This window comes from Bubalus kerabau, chromosome 19, assembly GCF_029407905.1.
Source record: "Bubalus kerabau isolate K-KA32 ecotype Philippines breed swamp buffalo chromosome 19, PCC_UOA_SB_1v2, whole genome shotgun sequence".
NCBI classification, from domain to species: Eukaryota; Metazoa; Chordata; class Mammalia; order Artiodactyla; family Bovidae; genus Bubalus; species Bubalus kerabau.
The window spans coordinates 22,510,896-22,527,734 of record NC_073642.1 but is presented as its reverse complement, the minus strand read 5'-3'; the positions used below and the strand labels follow the sequence as shown (position 1 = coordinate 22,527,734).

The 16,839-nt window shown below is 44.2% G+C and overlaps 1 protein-coding gene across 5 annotated transcripts in view; it reads left to right on the top strand.

Annotated features, from left to right (window-relative positions):
* The window catches only part of BLM (BLM RecQ like helicase), a 92,034-nt gene extending 75,935 nt beyond the window's left edge, over positions 1 to 16,099 (top strand). For all 5 annotated transcript variants that reach the window (XM_055556765.1, XM_055556763.1, XM_055556764.1 and 2 more), the window contains 5 exons: positions 5,842 to 6,041; positions 6,507 to 6,699; positions 9,528 to 9,650; positions 11,646 to 11,847; positions 15,758 to 16,099. In XM_055556765.1, the coding sequence (XP_055412740.1) occupies positions 5,842 to 6,041; positions 6,507 to 6,699; positions 9,528 to 9,650; positions 11,646 to 11,847; positions 15,758 to 15,935 (896 nt within the window). In that variant the 3' untranslated portion in view covers positions 15,936 to 16,099. The remainder of the gene's footprint in view (positions 1 to 5,841; positions 6,042 to 6,506; positions 6,700 to 9,527; positions 9,651 to 11,645; positions 11,848 to 15,757) is intronic.
* The last annotated feature ends 740 nt before the right edge of the window (positions 16,100 to 16,839 follow it).

Genomic DNA, 16,839 nt, shown 5'->3' with positions numbered 1-16,839 from the left:
TGTTGTTTTCTTTAAGAATTTAAGGGCTTTAGAATAAAAACCTTTTAGAATAATAAAAGAAAAGCCATTTTATGCATTATAACAATTATTTTTATAGAATTTATATAAGTCACTAAAATGAGTTTTCACAAATGAAAAAAAAAAAGCTCATGCAGTTCCATCTGAGTGAGTGAGCTTCTAGTTTGGGACGGCAGCTTGAGCATTAAGTATCTGTCTTCTTTTTTCTTCCTTGAGGCCCTTTTAAAATAGTAGCAAGGAAATAGAAGGAGGATTCAATCCATAACAGCATAGAGAACCAGAAAGAGACCATCATCGGATTAGAAGTTTTAAAAATCTTTTACAAAATGGATGGAAGCATATTGATAAATGGAATGAAATTCGATAAATCACAGAGCAAATAAATGTAGGAGAAAGTTACAGCCAAGGGACTGTCAACCAGGCGGAATGCCATTGTCCCCAGGGCCCGAACCTGGAGTCTTAGAGACCTAGGGGTAGAAGTGAGAGCAGGGGAGCTCCAAATAGGAGGGGACAGTTGGAAGAAAGTCTGCTCACAGAAGAACTGCATGGAATACCAGCCTGCAACTCATTCTAGAACAAAGATAAACAAACTGCTTGAGGAGCAGAAAGACAGCCAAGTTGGGGGCTACCAGCGCATTTACCCTAAAACAAACCTGATAACTGGACATTCCATTTTAAGGGAGAAATTTGGGGGGAAATAGATGTAGATACAAAATAATAAGAAATCCACTTAAAAAGTTTAATCTGGTCCCTGAAGAGTAAATATAAATAGACAATCAAGAAAAGACCAGAGACTTCCCTGGTGGTCCAGTGGCTAAGACTCTGTGCTCCCAGTGCAGGGAATCCAGGTTCGATCCCTGGTCAGGGAACTAGAGCCCACTGCCCTAACTAAGAGTTTGCATGCCACAAAGAAAAATGAGAGAAAGGCCAAAGAAATAACATATTTGATCCTGGGGATAGAGGTAATTTAGAAAGTAGGCAGTACTTCTGGGGAGACAGGAAGGGGAACTCTTCATTAGTATCTTCACAAAGACAAACAATAATAGAATGTTACGGTGTCTTGGATGGTAAAGAATCCACCTGCAATGAGGGAGACATGGGTTCAATCCCTGGGTTGGGAAGATCCTGTGGAGGAGAGCATAGCAACCCACCCCAGTATTTTTACCTGGAGAATTCCAGGGACAGAGGAACCTGGTGGGCTGCAGTCCATGGGGTCACAGTCAGACATGACTGAACAACTTTCACTTGTAGGGAAAAGAAACAAAGATGGAGAAAGAGCTTTTAAAATTTTTAAATGATTGACAAAGTAAATTGAGTAGAAAGGCTGGAAGATAACATCAAGAAAATTTTCTGAAGACCTCAGCAAAAATATATGGAAAATGTGAGAGAGAAAATACAGATCAATTCTTAGGAAATGTAAACTCGGACAGAATTTTGAAATAGGAAATAAACCAACAATAAAAGGAAATTTCTCCGAAAAGGAAAAAAGCCTTAATTGCCCACTGGGGGAGTTCCCTAGTGGTTAGGATTCGGCACTTTCACTTCCATGGCCTGGGTTCAATCCCTGGTCAGGGAACTGAGGTCCCGCAAGCTGTGTGGTGTGCCAAAATTTAAATTAAAAAAAAAAAAAAAGCCTGCTTAATGCCAAATAAATGCTTTATAAGATGAGGTTTAAGAATACCAAGAGTAAAGCGATGTTAGGGAGGAAAAGCCTTTTCTCTGTTCTCTTATAGTTAGGGGAGGCGAATTAGCAAGAGAAAGGACAGATTTAATCAGATATGTAATGGGAGTTCATGGAAAATGTGACTCAAAGGAGCCATTAGAATCTGAGGCTTAGCTACCATTTTAAAGGGGAAGGAGAGGCAGGAAGGGTTAGGAGGAAACAAATGATGTGGAGGGCGGGGAACATAAACGGGCCCTTAGGAGAAAGATGGCGGGGGAGGGGAGGGGAACACGTGGTCATTTTTGTAACAGTGTCTGGGTGTTGTATGGAAAGTTCTCGTCTCCGGTGATGAGAGTCAGTCTTCTGGTTGCTCCCGGGCGGGGACGCGGGGTAGGATTTAAGACAATTGAGTTCTTTGGGGAGTGTCTGCTTTTTGGCAGATAGATTTCAGGAGCTCAGATACCTTCTGCTCAGAATAGTTTTGATGCCATTGTGGCATATTCTGAACCCCTTCAAAGATACTCCCAAAAGCTTTGGAAAGAAAAAGACAACCAAAACCAAAGGACATCATATTAATACCTGCAACCCTGGAGACTTGTAGGCAAAGAAGATGATGTGATCTATACCATAAACAGGAACAGACCCATGGGTCCAGGGAGAAGAAATCCCAGAGTCACAGTAAGCAGTCTTTACATGCGTGCTCAGTCAGTCAGTTGTGTCTAACTCTTTGCAACTCTGTGGACTGTAGCCCTCCAGGTTCCTCTGTCCCTGGGATTCTCCAGGCAAGAATACTGGAGTGGGTTGCCATGCCCTTCTCCAGGGAATCGTCCTGAAGCAGTCTGTACAAATTGTTAACAGAAAGTCAGAAAAATAAGTCCCACACAATATAGAGAAAGAACAAGAAATGAATTTTTTTTTTCTTTTGGTGACAGAAAAGGCCACAAATGTTACTTCTCAACAACAAAAGGAGAAAGGCACTTAGAAACACCGCAGGGGGTGGATTATACAAGAGAGCGGAGGTCAACTAGAAAACGAAGGAAGTGGCCACACCGTTTGCGTAATTGATAAAATGTACAAAATAATCTGTCTGGATACAGTGAACATCCTCCTTAGTTGCATAAGAGTCAGGAGTTCTGAGTGGGAAAGGAAGCTTGTCCTAATCTAAACACTGCTGATAAGTGGCAGAGTCAACTTATAGACTTAAACGTGGTTAGAGAACAGGACCGGATATAGTGGTTAATCCTGGTGATATAAGAATGCAAGTAGAATAAGTAAAAATAGGGATTTCCCTGGTGGTACAGTGCGTAAGAATCCACCTGCCATGGCAATGCAGGGGACAGGAGTTTGATCTCCGATCCAAGAAGATTCCACATGCTGTGGAGCAACTAAGCTCGAGCGCCACAACTAAACCTATGTTTTCGAGCCCTCAAGCTGCAGCTATTGATCCCATGTGCGCTAGAGCCTGTTCGGGCCTGTTAGGGCGTAGGTTCACCTAGAGCCTGTGCTCCACAAGAGAAGTCACCACAATGACAAGGCCACGCGCTGCAACAAAGAGTAGCTCCGCTCGCCGCAACTAGAGAACGCCTTCGCAAAACCAATAAACAGATAAAAATAAGAGGGGAGTATACAGATGGCTTGGAATGACAGCAGAAGTGTGGGTTCCATGAGTGGTAACCACCAGAAGAGCTGAAAACAAGCCATTTAAAAAGTGATTGCCTTGGGATTTCCCCAGGAGTTCAGTGGTTAAGACTCCATGCTTCCATTGCAGGGGGCAGGGGTTCGACCAGGGATCGGGGAACTAAGATCCTACATGCTGCATGGCACGGCCAAAAAAAAATTTAAATTTTTAAAAAAACGATTGACTTGTAAAAGAGTGAGACTAGGGAGGGGAAGGGTAGAATAGAGGAATGTTGCTTTTAATTACAAACCCTGCTGTACTGTATTTTTCCCTATGTGCATATATTACTTTAATTTAAAATCTAAAGCAATTAAACCATGAATAGCCTCCACTGGGGAAGGGAGATGGTTTGTTCAGTTTCTAAGCTGCTGCTTCTGGATCCACACATTTCTCAGGACAAAGCAGCTTTTAATGCTGGACCCCCTTTCTGGATTCTTGCCTTCTAGTTTGGGACCACAAAGCGTTGTAGGTTAAGCAGTTTATTATAAGAATGATACATAATCATTCTACATTATTACATGTAGAAAACTGAAAAATACAAACTCCAGAAAAAAAACTACTAATATTTTAATGCGTTTGCTCACAATCACATATTTATCATATAGAATGTATAATTTCTATCATTTTTATTTAATAATATAAGCATTTTTAAATTTTTTTACTCTCTTGAAGTTGTTTTTAGTTTATATTTTATCAGGTTGATGAAATATGTTTAAATAGTTTTATTGTAGGACATATTGGGTTGGTGAAAAAGTCTGTTAGGGGTTTTCCATAACATCTTACAGAAAACCCCAAGTGAACTTCTGGCCAACTCGCTATTTTCCTAGTGTACAGAATGTGTGATAAATAGCCTTTTAAGTACACCTTCATCTGCATCTCTGTAGCTTTCATGTAGGGTCCTAGAAAGATCGTAAGTCAGACATTTTTCTGACACATACTTCGGTTTCTTATCAGCTCTTGTATGTTTTTAAGAAAACTGTTTATGTTTCATCCAGCTTCCTTAGTTACCTCAGCACTAGCACTGGGTCCAGGTCACCCAGGCCTTTACCAGAGCAGTAGTCCTTTATGTCCAGATCACTTGAAGAAGTAAAACTTGGATCATTCAGCATCTGTGACCAGAAGCCATCTGAAATTTACAGTAACATAACTATTTGGAGCTCTTACAATAGAGCTAAAGCCTTACAAAATATAGCTGTTAATTCTGATTATACTCAGCGTCACCAACCTTCTTAAGTGGTGGTGGTTTAGTTGCTAAGTCTTGTCTGACTCCTGCAATCCCATGGAACTGTAGCCCATCAGGCTCCTCTGTCCATAGCATTTTCCAGGCAAGAATACTGGAGTGGGTTGCCATTTCCTTCTCCAACCTTCATAAATAGATTGCTATTAAAGAAAAAAAATAACTGCTTATGATTTTTAAAAAAACAGACACTTGTCATTACAGCAGCTGGATGTGAAACAAGTATCCAGCCTGCTGTGGAGCTCTCGGTCAGCCCCCGGGGGAGGAGGGAAGTACATGGCCTCCTGGAATGCTATGCTCTTGTTTTGGAGTTTATATAGGTTTCATCTGTGAGGATGACAGAATGTGTAGACTTAAATGCTTTGATTGTAAAGGAGTAGCACTTTCATCGCAGGATCAGAGATATTTATAAAGTTGATTGTCAAAAAAATTTTTTGGAACTAGATCAACAATGCATAGTTATCCTAATACAGCAGCAGTCATGTGAAGCTATTAAAGTTGACATAAACTTTGTCTTTGATTTGTTTGCTGTCATATAATTTTATAAGCTGTACATGCAGCATCTTAAAATGACCAACTGAATTTTGTTGCTGTGTTTGGTCAATGCCTGTTATATAAGGAGAAGTACATGAAATTATTTTAGAATTCTACTCAAATATTCTTACTTGATGGAAATGAGTGTCTGTTTGTGCCATAGGTTTTCCTGAAGAAGAGTTGTCTATCCCTTTATCCAGACCTGTCCATAAATGACTTTTAAATATATATATATATATATATTTGGCTGCATTGGGTCTTAGTTGTGGCCTGCAGGCTCTTGATTGTGGCTCATGGGCTTCGTTGCCCCATGCCATGTGGGATCTTAGTTCCCCAAGCAGGGATTGAACCCATGTCCCCTGCACTGGAAGGCAGCTTCTTAACCAGTGGACCACCAGGGAAGTCCCCATAAATAACTTTTTTTAGCTTCTTTTGTTACAGTTATGGTGAAAGGGAAAGTTGTTCAATCATGTCCGTCTCTTTGGGACCCCATGGACTGTAGCCCGCCAGGCTCCTCTGTCCATAGAATTCTCCAGGCAAGAATACTGGAGTAGGTTGCCGTTGCCTTCTGTAGGGGGTCTTCCCAACCCAGGGATTGAACTCGGGTCTCTTGCCTTGCAGGCAGATTCTTTTCCATCTGAGCCACCAGGGAAGCCCTCAGTTATGATATACATATATTTACTAGTCTAACTTCTTGTACCTTCTTGCCAGGGAGTAAGAGTGCAAAAATTCAGTCAGGAATATTTGGAAAAGGATCTACTTATTCAAGACACAATGCCGAAAGACTTTTTAAAAAACTGATACTGGACAGGATTTTGGATGAAGACTTATATATCAATGCCAATGATCAAGCAATTGCCTATGTGATGCTCGGAAGTAAAGCACAAACCGTACTAAATGGGCATTTAAAGGTATAATTTTTTAAATGTTGATTTTATTATCTCCCAAAGAGTAGATAGAAATATTTTACTGCGAGTTAAAGTGTCTTTTCGTAAGCTGATGAGCTGATGGACATTGAACTTATATGTAATGCCCTATATGAACATATTCTGTTCTTCTTAGTTTAGAAAGAGATCTTAAACTTGAGCCCAAGTAATGTCATACTTGTCAAAATGAATCATATGGACTTTCAGATCATTAGATCATCATATATTCATTAAGTAACCATTTATTAAAAAGCTTTTCTGTGCTCTCACTGGAAATGTGAAGATGGAGAATGGACAGCCCCTGTTCCCGAGAGACTTACTATCTACTTGACGTAACAGAAATACCCCCCTCCCCGACCCCAAGAAATGTAATTAAGCAGTAAATAAAGCCTCTGTTTGGCTACAAGTATGCACACACCCACTCTTGTGCTCTGTTTTTCTCTCACAAAGGTAGACTTTATGGAAACGGAAAATTCCAGCAGTGTGAAAAAACAAAAAGCATTAGTGGCAAAGGTGTCTCAGAGGGAAGAGGTGGTGAAGAAATGTCTTGGAGAACTTACAGAAGTCTGCAAATCTCTGGGGAAAGTTTTTGGCGTCCACTACTTTAATATTTTTAATACCGTCACTCTCAAGAAGCTCGCAGGTTGGTATGTGTGTGTCTCCTGCTGCACAGCATAAATGAATGGGCCAAAGTTAATCCTGATAAAGAACTCATCAAGAGCATAAGTGTATCTCAGTCTTTTTCATCTCTGAATTGAAAGCTCAAACAATTTTAAACTCATTCTTGAAATAAAATATATTCTTGAAGATAAACACAGAACTTTGTTCTTCAGACATATGGTATTAATATAATTTTAATCGTATACTTTGGTTTAATGCTGCATGTTAAGATATGGATAATTGTAATTGCTAATACCAGGTGTCTCTTACTTTGTGTGCATTACTTGCCTGCCTTATTTTTAATGAATTGTGCACACGGTTTTGTTTTGTTTTCATGAGGACCTTAGCTTCACATTCCTAAAACATAAGTTCCTTATGAAAAGAGATTTTGTTTTATGTTTCTCCAAATCCAGACCTAGCACATGGCTGTGTCTTAAGTATTTTGTGATAAATACTTGCTGACCTGAATTATCCCCATGGCTTCAGATAGCTCCACCCAGAATTCTTGTAGTAAAGTCCCTGGAAAATAAGTTGGCCAGTAGTTGACTGATGATGAGTGTACATTTCCTTCCATGCTTATCCTTTATAAAAACCCATAATCACCACCTTCCCTCTCTCCCATTCCCACTCTGGCCACCATAGGTCATTATAGTATCTCATCAACTCTAAGATGCCACGTTGTTATTTTATGGACTATTGAGAAAGAAAAAAATTCTGCTAATTAAACTGTGACACAGTACTTTTATTGAAAGAGTTCTATTCTAGTTTATTTAGATTTTTAACATACATAACTGTGCCTCTGTGGAAAAACGCATAAGTCAAAGTAGGTTGATTTAACTACTTGTAAAAATTCACATTCAAAGCCTGACTCTTCTGAATCTTTTTTTTGACTCAGCTGTCTGTCATTGTTTTTCCCTCATGTCATCAGGGATGTTAGTGATACAGCCTTTTTAGCATGTTCCACTATATCCCCCAAATTTTATCAAAATCCCCATCACCCCTTCCAATGTGATGGTGGTGTTTTCTTAATGATACCAGAAAGTTGTCCACGGATGGGCACACATCTCTTAGCAACACAAGTCATGTAAAGCGCTTGGTTGTTGCCTACAAGAAACTATGAAATTGTCACCTCCTCCAGAACAAATCATTTGCTTTGTTAATGCCACATTTGTTCCCCATTACTCCATGTCTGAGCTTTTTTACATTCACAGTCGTTTTCTTTTTTTAATTATTATTTTTTTCTTTTTGGCTGCACTGGGTCTTTGTTGTGGCTCAACCCCGCAGCATACGGGATCTTAGTTCCCTGACCAGGGATTGAACCCGTGTCCCCTGCCTGGGAAGGTGGATTTGTAACCCCTGGGTCACCAGGGACGTCCCCACATCATTTTCTCAGTGCTCATCCCAGTCTAGTCTTTTTGAAGACAATTCGTGTGCAGTTAAACTCAACTTGTGAGGAACCAGCACTGCGGTGGTGCTGTTGACTGATGCTGTGACTATGTTCTCACGTGCATGGGCGGTGACAGCCGCTGGACAGCTGCCATCTGGCCATCTGCACTGGTAAGACGCAGCTTGACCTCAGGAATGCCAAAATGCAAAAAAAAAAAAAAAGAGAGTATGTGTCTTAGAATCAATAAAATACTGTATTTCGTTCCTAGGTTCTCAGTGAAGTTTCTTAACTGGACTCCTTAACTCCAGATATAAACATGATACTCATTTTAATCTTCTAAGTACTCTTTAAAGCTCCAGCAGTTCTTCAGATAAAGTACAAACTCTATCAGGGATTTGCATTTCTTTTTTTTTTTTTTTTTTGGCCACACCCCGAGGCATATAGGACCTTAGTTCCGTGACCAGGGATCAAACATTAACCACTGGACCACCAGGGAACCTGCAGGGATCGGCATTTCTCCTTGCCTCCCTAACTTTATCTTCTGCTAACCCCCTGGTCTGTCCCACAGGTCTGTTCTTTTTCCTCTAAATGTAGAAATGATGCGAGAATCACGGATTTGAAATCCACCCTTTGCTCAACTCAAATATGTGGGGATTACTCACATGCTCCCCATAGCCAGTGCATCAATAAATCCTGCCGACCTAGCCTCCAAAACATGTCCGAATCTGCTGCTTCTCTCCATCTAGTTCACAGTATCCTCACTTGCACCTGAGCTTCCTCGGGGCTCCAGTGTCTCCCCTTTCCCTTACAGTCCATTTTGCATACAGCAGCCAGAGTGGTATTTACAACGACAGACTTGTCTAGCTGTAAGACTCATGTGCCTTCTGTGCTCAGAGGACTCTTAACGGCCTACTTGCCTCGCCCATGTGCAGAAAGGCCAGAGGAAGGACAGGTTTGGGTTGAGGCGGGAGTGAGAATTCATTTGAGGCCTTACTGATCAGTGGATGCAAGTCAGGAGTGCAGGGGGAAAGTCAGAGGTGGAAGGAAGCACACATGTGGGCCTTCTCTGCAAACAAAGGATCCCCATGATTGCAACTAGACTCGTCTTTGTAATGTGAACAGTGGGTGAGAGCAAAGACCGGATACCCCCCTACTCTGCTCGCCCCAACGTCCTTGACGCCCTCCTATTCTCTGCCCTGACCACACACCTTTGCTGCTGGAATGCAATGGTGGGCGCCTGCCTTCTGGGCCTGTCTGCTGCCTCCGTTGGCACTAGCTGCCTTTGTAGAAAATTGGCCCGTGTACCCAGCGCTCTGCAGTCAGTTGGCACTTAACACACAGGCACTGAATGGGTGAATGAGCATAAATCCAGTGGGTTTTCTCTGGGTGGTAATTTAAATTTCTAATTTTATGCCCATGTACAGAATCTTTATCTTCTGATCCTGAGGTTTTGCTTCAAATTGATGGTGTTACCGAAGACAAACTGGAAAAATATGGTGCTGAAGTGATTCCAATATTACAGAAATACTCTGAGTGGACATTGCCAGGTTCAGTATACAGCCAAATATGTGTTTTTCCAAAAGCCTCTTTTAATGTTAAGCAGTGCCTCTCACTGGATTAGAGTTGTGTGGTTTCTGGGTTGTGTCACTGCTTCCTACACCTCGTCACACTGACATCCAAGTGCTCCGAGCAGACCCCGGTGGGGTGCCAGGCACTTCATAGAGAACACTGGTGCTTAGGTCCCCTGGGGGTGCCAGTTAGCAGACCTGCTAATAGGACCCAATGGAGGGCCTGTGGGCCCAGCATTAGTTGATTCTGTTAAAGCAAGCGCCTGAGGACCCTGGAGCCCCTGGGTGCCGGTTGCAGATTGGTCAGATTGATCCCCCTCTGTCATCCTTGGCAGGCCATGAATAACCTTTTCGTGTTTCACTTTCTTTATCTGAGGAAGGAACGTGTTATCCGACAAGCATGTCTAAAGATTAAGTTGAAATGTTTTGGAAAATGAACATGTAACTGAAACGCGAGAGCCTCTACTGTCACTAAGCGTTGAAAGGCGCTGCCCGAGCGAGTGCATCCTTATGGACGTTCCCAGAGGTTGCGTGAGGCCTGTCGTGTAGCACCTCTAATTACAGAGCTCATCACGATAGAAAGTGTGGATGCAGGGAAAATTGAGAACAAAGACTGTGTTGTGGGCGATAGGTCAGGTGCGGGAGTCGTGCGGGAGTTCCGGTGCCTGCCTCCAGGGTATTGTGATGCATACGAGCCAAGTGAACTGTTCTGTGACTCCAGTCCTTCCCAGGGCTGAGGGAAATGGTAGTGGGGTGAGAAAGCGAGTCGCGTTCTGTCTCTCCACAGTCGTTTTTATCCCTTGGCACGAAGAGTCAGGTTCTCGTTAATTCTTCTGTATGGTAATTGTTCCTTAAAAGCCTTACTTCAGACACACTGAACTCTTGGTGGGAACTTAACGCTTGGTTAGTGTAGCACCTTGTTTGGAAGGGTATTTACCCACATCAGACAGGGCAGCTGTGCAGAAATCGCCGTGATGACCACTCCCACTTACTGAGGGAGAGATGCTAAGTGAAGAGCTTCGCCTATTTGGTGTCATTCAGTCCTTCCTGATTTATTTTTGACCACGCCATGCAGCTTATGGGATCTTAGTTCCCTAAGCAGGGACTGAACCGAGACCCACGGGCAGTGAAGGGCAGAGTCATAACCACTGGACCGCGAGGGACTTCCCCACACCCATTTTAGAGGTGGACATGGGCGAGGTTTTTCATTTTCCTGAAGTCTCACAGCTGGAATGACTGCGCTCTTCGCCCTTCCCACCACTGCAGTGAGGCAGGGCAGCCCGAGGGTAAACCAACCAGGCCAGCCCAGAAGTACCTTCAGAAATGAAGACCCAGTCACTGTTGGTGGGGAGATTTCAGGCTTTGGGAGTGCCTTGGCTTGCAAATACCTATGGAAATTAGCATCTTCTTTGCAAATGTGTGCTTTGTACAGGCCCATTTCCTGCACAGTATGTAAACTATTCACAGCTATTATGCAAAGGAAAGTAAAATACAGTCTAGAATTTTCCAACACTCACTACTAAGTAACTATCACTCTAAAGATGAGGTGCGAACATAGTCCTGTTTTCCTTACATTGGGCTTGTCTTTTTCAGCATTTGTAAACTAATAAATTGTCTTTTAGTTAGCACTTTATACTTTTCAGAGAGCTTAATGGGGTTAATGGCACAAACAATAGCAGGTACTTGGGCTGCAGAGAGTGAGCTGATAAACCTGACTCTGTAGTTAAGTTAGCATCACACATTTTCTTAATGAATTCTGACCCCCGATTCTTTAAAACTGAATTGCCATTGATGACTTTGGGGCTTTCTGAAATAAAAGAAGAGCAGGTTCTTGTGGGATGGTTGAACCCGAGTGGCGGGATGCTCCAGGAAAGCAGCAGGGCCTCGGCTGAACTGCGCCCTGTGCTGTGAGTCTGCACGTGGGCTGTCATCAGCGCGGCATCACCAGTAAACGTCTGCATTGTCCGCTTGTAGCTGAGGACACCTCCCCACGGAGAAGCCCCTCCAGCAGCAGAGGCACCAGAAAAAACACTCCTGAGGAGTCGGATGAGGAAGCACCCATATCTTCTCACTACTTTGCAAATAAAACCAGAAACGAAAGAAAGAGGAAAAGGATGCCAGCCTCCCAAAAAGCCAAGAGGAGAAGAACTGGTTTCAGTGGTTCCAGGACGAAAGGGTAAGTTCTGCCACCTTGTCTGCAGTGTTGGGTGGAAGGGAGAATAGAAGGGAACAGGGCTGCCCTGCTTTGCTTTGCGGTGTTCATTAAAATAAGCCATTGTTTAGTGTTGCCTGGTCCAACTCGTGGAGTCAGGATTAAGCTTTGATCCAAAACAAAAAATTTGTTTGTTGCAGATTTTTATATCTGCTCCTAGGTTGACTATCACTGAAGTTTTCTAGTTTGTAAAAAAGCTTCTCCAATTTTGACCTTACCTTCAAGGGGGGGAAAAAATTTTTTTTTTTTTTTTTTTTTTTTACACTTGCACTGAAGAGACTTTTCCACCTAAAATACTGTAAACTATATTGTTGTTGTTTAGTTGCTAAGTTGTGTCCAGCTGTTTGCAACACCATGGACTGTAGCCCACCAGGCTCCTCTGTCCACGGGATTCTCCAGGCAAGAGTACTGGAGGTAGGTTGCCATTTCCTTCTCCAGGGGATCTTTCTGACCCAGGGATCAACCTGCATCTCCTGCTTGGCAGGCAGATTCTTTACCACTGAGCCACCAGGGAAGCCCGTAAGTCATACGCTAGCTGAATAAACAAAAGGGTTTTGTTTCCTCATGACTCTTATGATCCCGCCAGTACTTGCTACACTGCTTTTCTAGCTGCAGCATCTGCAGGGCGTCCACCTGGAGGCCCCGCACAACCCCTGTCATTCAGTAGCAGGCGGGAGGCCAGCCTCCCGACCTTAGCAGGGTAGCAGAGAAGAGGTGATGACTGGAACCCCCCAGAGGTCAGTGCAGCCCTGCCATCTCCCTGTTCCCATGTCTGCCTGGCCCCCGGGCTGGGATGCCCCAGCACTGGGGTGCTGTCTGCTCAGCAAGGCGGAACAAAGCGTTGTTGTCAGGTCCGAGGTGATGATCTGAACAGCGTTTGTATTTCTTCATCATTGCCCTGCTCTTTCCCATCTTCCTGAAGAAGATCCTCTGCCCTCACCTTCTAGGTCAGGTCTGGTGGGATGGCGACCATCCATTGGTGTTGACAGAAACATAGGAAAAGGGAACTCAGTAAACTTGCGCAGGCTATCGTGTTTTCCTCTTGCAGTTTTTCTACCTCTGTTCCTTCCGGGTTAATAAAGACCAAAAATTGAGTGGAGAAGAGAAAAGAAGGCAGTGTTAACAAGCTGTCATTTTCTGCTTAAGTCCGCAAACAAACATCTTGTATGTGCTAATCCTTCTGTCGGGGGACAGAAATTAAAGACATTAGTAAATATTAGTTTAACTTTGTGGGTTTTATTTATATATTTTAATTCTATTTAAACTTTAAACTTCACACATTTATCCTACACCCCACCCCATCCATGCCTCTTGCAACCACCACACCAGTCTGTCCTCTGCATCTATGAACTTGGCTTAAATATTCATATGTATTTAGGTTCCATCTATGAGAGAGATCATAGAGTATTTGATTTATTTCATTTAGGCTCACTCCCTTGAGGTCCACACATATTGTGTATTGTAACTAGCAGGATTTCATTCATTTTTACGGCTAAGTAATGTCTGTGGGTTTTGATGTGCAAGTGACCCACCAGTGCCCTTCCGTGGGGACGTTTTCTTAATTTCTTCACTTGTTTCCCCATTTTGGGAAAGACTCATTTGCTCAGGCACTCACACGGAGTAGAAGACCTTGCAAGGCCTCTGTCCCACTCCCTGGGACTTACGCTGAGGACACGGGGGCTTCCTGAAGCTTCCCCTGGGAAAGGCGTGTGCACCCCTGGCCTGGTCCCTGTCTCACAGGTGGGGCCGGACACTGGCTCGCCCAGGCCTGCGCAGAGCACTTTCCCTGCTGCACGTGGCCCGCGGAGACTCCATCATGACCCCTCCTGCTGCTTTGGAACAGAGCAGACTGCTGGCTCCCCTAGTGCTGTCGCAGCTGTTGCTTTTCGGAGGGAAGCGCTTTGCCCTGCGGCCTGGAACCTAAGCTGCTAAGGGCCTTCCCTGGTGGCGCAGTGGTCAGGAGCCTGCCTCCAGTGCAAGAAACGCAGGTTGGATCCCTGGGTCGGGAAGATCCCTGGGAGAAGGGATCTCACTTCCGTATTCTTGCCTGGAAAATCCCATGGACAGAGAAGCCTGGTGGGCTACAATCTGTGGGGTGTCTCAAATGTGCCTTAGTGACTGAACTCAGCAGCACAAAGAAACTCACACTTGTCCCAAAGCCAGCACAGTTGTGATGCTGCTTTTTAATTAGCCTGTGTGTTTACGGCAGGATTCTTCGCTAGTCCCTGCTGGCAAAAAGCAGCAGTTGTGTAATACTGCTTTACCCTGCAGCAGCCTCGCTGTCTCCGTGCCCAGTTCTCCACATTTCCACTGACCCACTCTGCAAGGTGGTGGCTCCCCACGTGTCCGGGCCGCTCACCTGGCTGGGGCCCCGAGCGGCCACGGGATCAACGTGGCTCCCTGCCACTGCCCTTACCTCCCCACCCTGCCCTCAAGGTTTCACATCTTCCGAACAACACACAATGAACTGGTTGTGTTCTGGGCCCTGAGTGGCAGTGAAATGGATGGCTCTGGTGAAAATGGAGGCTGCAGTTGGCAGATTCATTCTGTAAATCAATATCAACAGCAGGTTTTCTCTCGGGGCTTAATTTCTCAGCAGGAAATCAGCATAGGGAGATTTAAGGCTGCTTCTCTGCTAGTTTTAGCAGATCTTTACCAGTTCTGCAGTAAAACTGCCCTCGAGCAAGAGTTTTAAAATGTTGAAAAACCACTTTTCACTCAGCCCCACCAAAATATCATCAGCAGACTGATGGCCCTGACACCGGGCCCTCTGAGGCCACTTGGGTGCCCTGATGACCGGAAATTAACACAGGGCAGGAATTCAGCCTGGCTGCAAAGCGACGGGAAATACTGGTTTAGGGACAGGCTTCTATGGCAAATGCTGCCTGCTGTTAGCCTTGTAAACACACTGGCCCTGTGATTTTTTTTTAACAGTTTATTCGGTGGGGAGAGAAAAGCTGTTATCTTCAGATCAGTGGGGGAAGTGAGGTGCTGGAAGGCCTCTGTAGTAGACTGTGGCAGGGGCTCCTCAACCTGTTCTAAAGGTGAGAGCAGGCAGACCTTGGAGTGTAGACAAGTGAGCGACCCACTGGCAACAGCGTCCAATGAAGACATGGCAGCCCTAAGCTGCTCCCGCCCGGGAACCACGTCTGCAGCCTGCCCGAGACTGGCGGGCCCCTGCTCCACGCCGCCTCCGCCCGCCCACAAAGCTCCGTTCCTCTGGGCTGCGGGAGTGCAGGAGTCCCACCACGCCTGTCGTCCAGGCGCTGGGGCCTGAGGCGAGGTACTGTCACCTTTCTGTGTGGTTGGAGTAGGTGGGGAATGTGAGTCTGGGCTCAGATGTCTGGAGGGGCAGGTGGAAAGACTGGAGAGGAGAGAGAAGGCAGCCGGGGCTGGGCTCAAGTCAGAGAGGCCTTGACATTTTAGGAAGACACGTCTAGGACAAGTGTGTGTAAAGGGCAGCAGTCTTTTATTCCTTGAATTGCAAAGGAAACTTACCTCACCCCACGGCCATCATAGGCCAAAAATGGAGAGACATGTCATACCAAGGAAGAGCATGGATTATAAAGTGCATGCAGGTTAAAGGGCTTCCTTGGGGGCTCGGTGGTGAAGAACCTGCCTGACATCCAGGAGAAACAGGTTTGATCCCTGGGTCAGGAAGATCCCCTGGAGAAGGAAACGGCATCCCACTCCAGTATTCTTCCCTGGAGAATCCCATGGACAGAGGAGCCTGGTGGGCTACAGTCCATAGGGTCACAAAGAGCTGGGACATGACTGAGCAACTAAATCACAATAATGCAGGTTAGGATAAAAATGACTGTTCGCTTTTGGTTTTATTTGACATTTTAATTTTCTTTTCTTTGTCACATTTTAGGGGGTCCAACACATGCCGAAGGATACCTTCTAAAACTAAACCCTCCAACATAATCGGACCCAGTTCCACTTTGCATGGTTCTCAAGCAGCATCAGGAGTCAGTAGGAAACTGGGGATTATGGCTCCACCAAAGCCTATAAATAGACCATTTCTGAAGCCTTCATACGCATTTTCGTAACAACCAAATCTCGACGTACAGAGATCTCATTTCTTGTTTGTCAGCATCTGACCATCTGTGAATATAAAGCTGCTGGTTTTGTTATACCATTTGTAAATTTTTACCCATATCTATTAATATTTAAATAAATGCTCGGGGTGACAGTTCTGGTTTTTTACAATAAACATTTTCTTATTTTCTTTTGAAACACATGCACAATTTGCTGCCACTGCAAATGCTGTGGCCGTTGTTTCTCAGAATGTCTGAACCAGCAGCTGAATCATCTCATTGAGAGAAATCTTAAGCACGACACGAAACACAGAAGCCAGAGGGAAAGATTCAAACGGGACAGCTTGAAACTGTAAAACTTTTTGTAGAAGACAACATAAACAACATTAAAATGTAAATGACAGAGAAAAAAGGGAAGAAAACGCACCACACAGGGTTCATATCCATAATATATAAAGAGTACCTACAAATGATTAAGAAAAAAAGACGAGCTAGTAGAAAAATGAGCAAAGGATGTGAATAAGCTGTTCTCAGAAGAGGAAATGCAAACAGCCCACAAATATGTGAAAAATGCTCAGTCACCCTTGTTTAAAATATCAGTTAGAACAACAAGTTGCCATTCATTTGCCTATGAAATTGTCAGCCCTAGATGATAAATCTGGGGTCTGCAAGAGAAGGGTCAGAAGTTGTCTGTGAAAACATGTATTAATACTGGTGTCTTCCTTCAGCATCAAAGAAGCCTTACTTGTCAAGACCCTCCCTGAACTGGCTGATCAGCCAGAAAGTCTTACAGTGGGATTTTGGCACCTCTTCTTGCAGTTCCAGCCCCTCATTTTTGGAGACATCTTTTCTCAGCTATCATGTAATCTTGGTGACACCTGTTGGGTACCCCACTTCTTGTCCTTTGTCAAGAGGA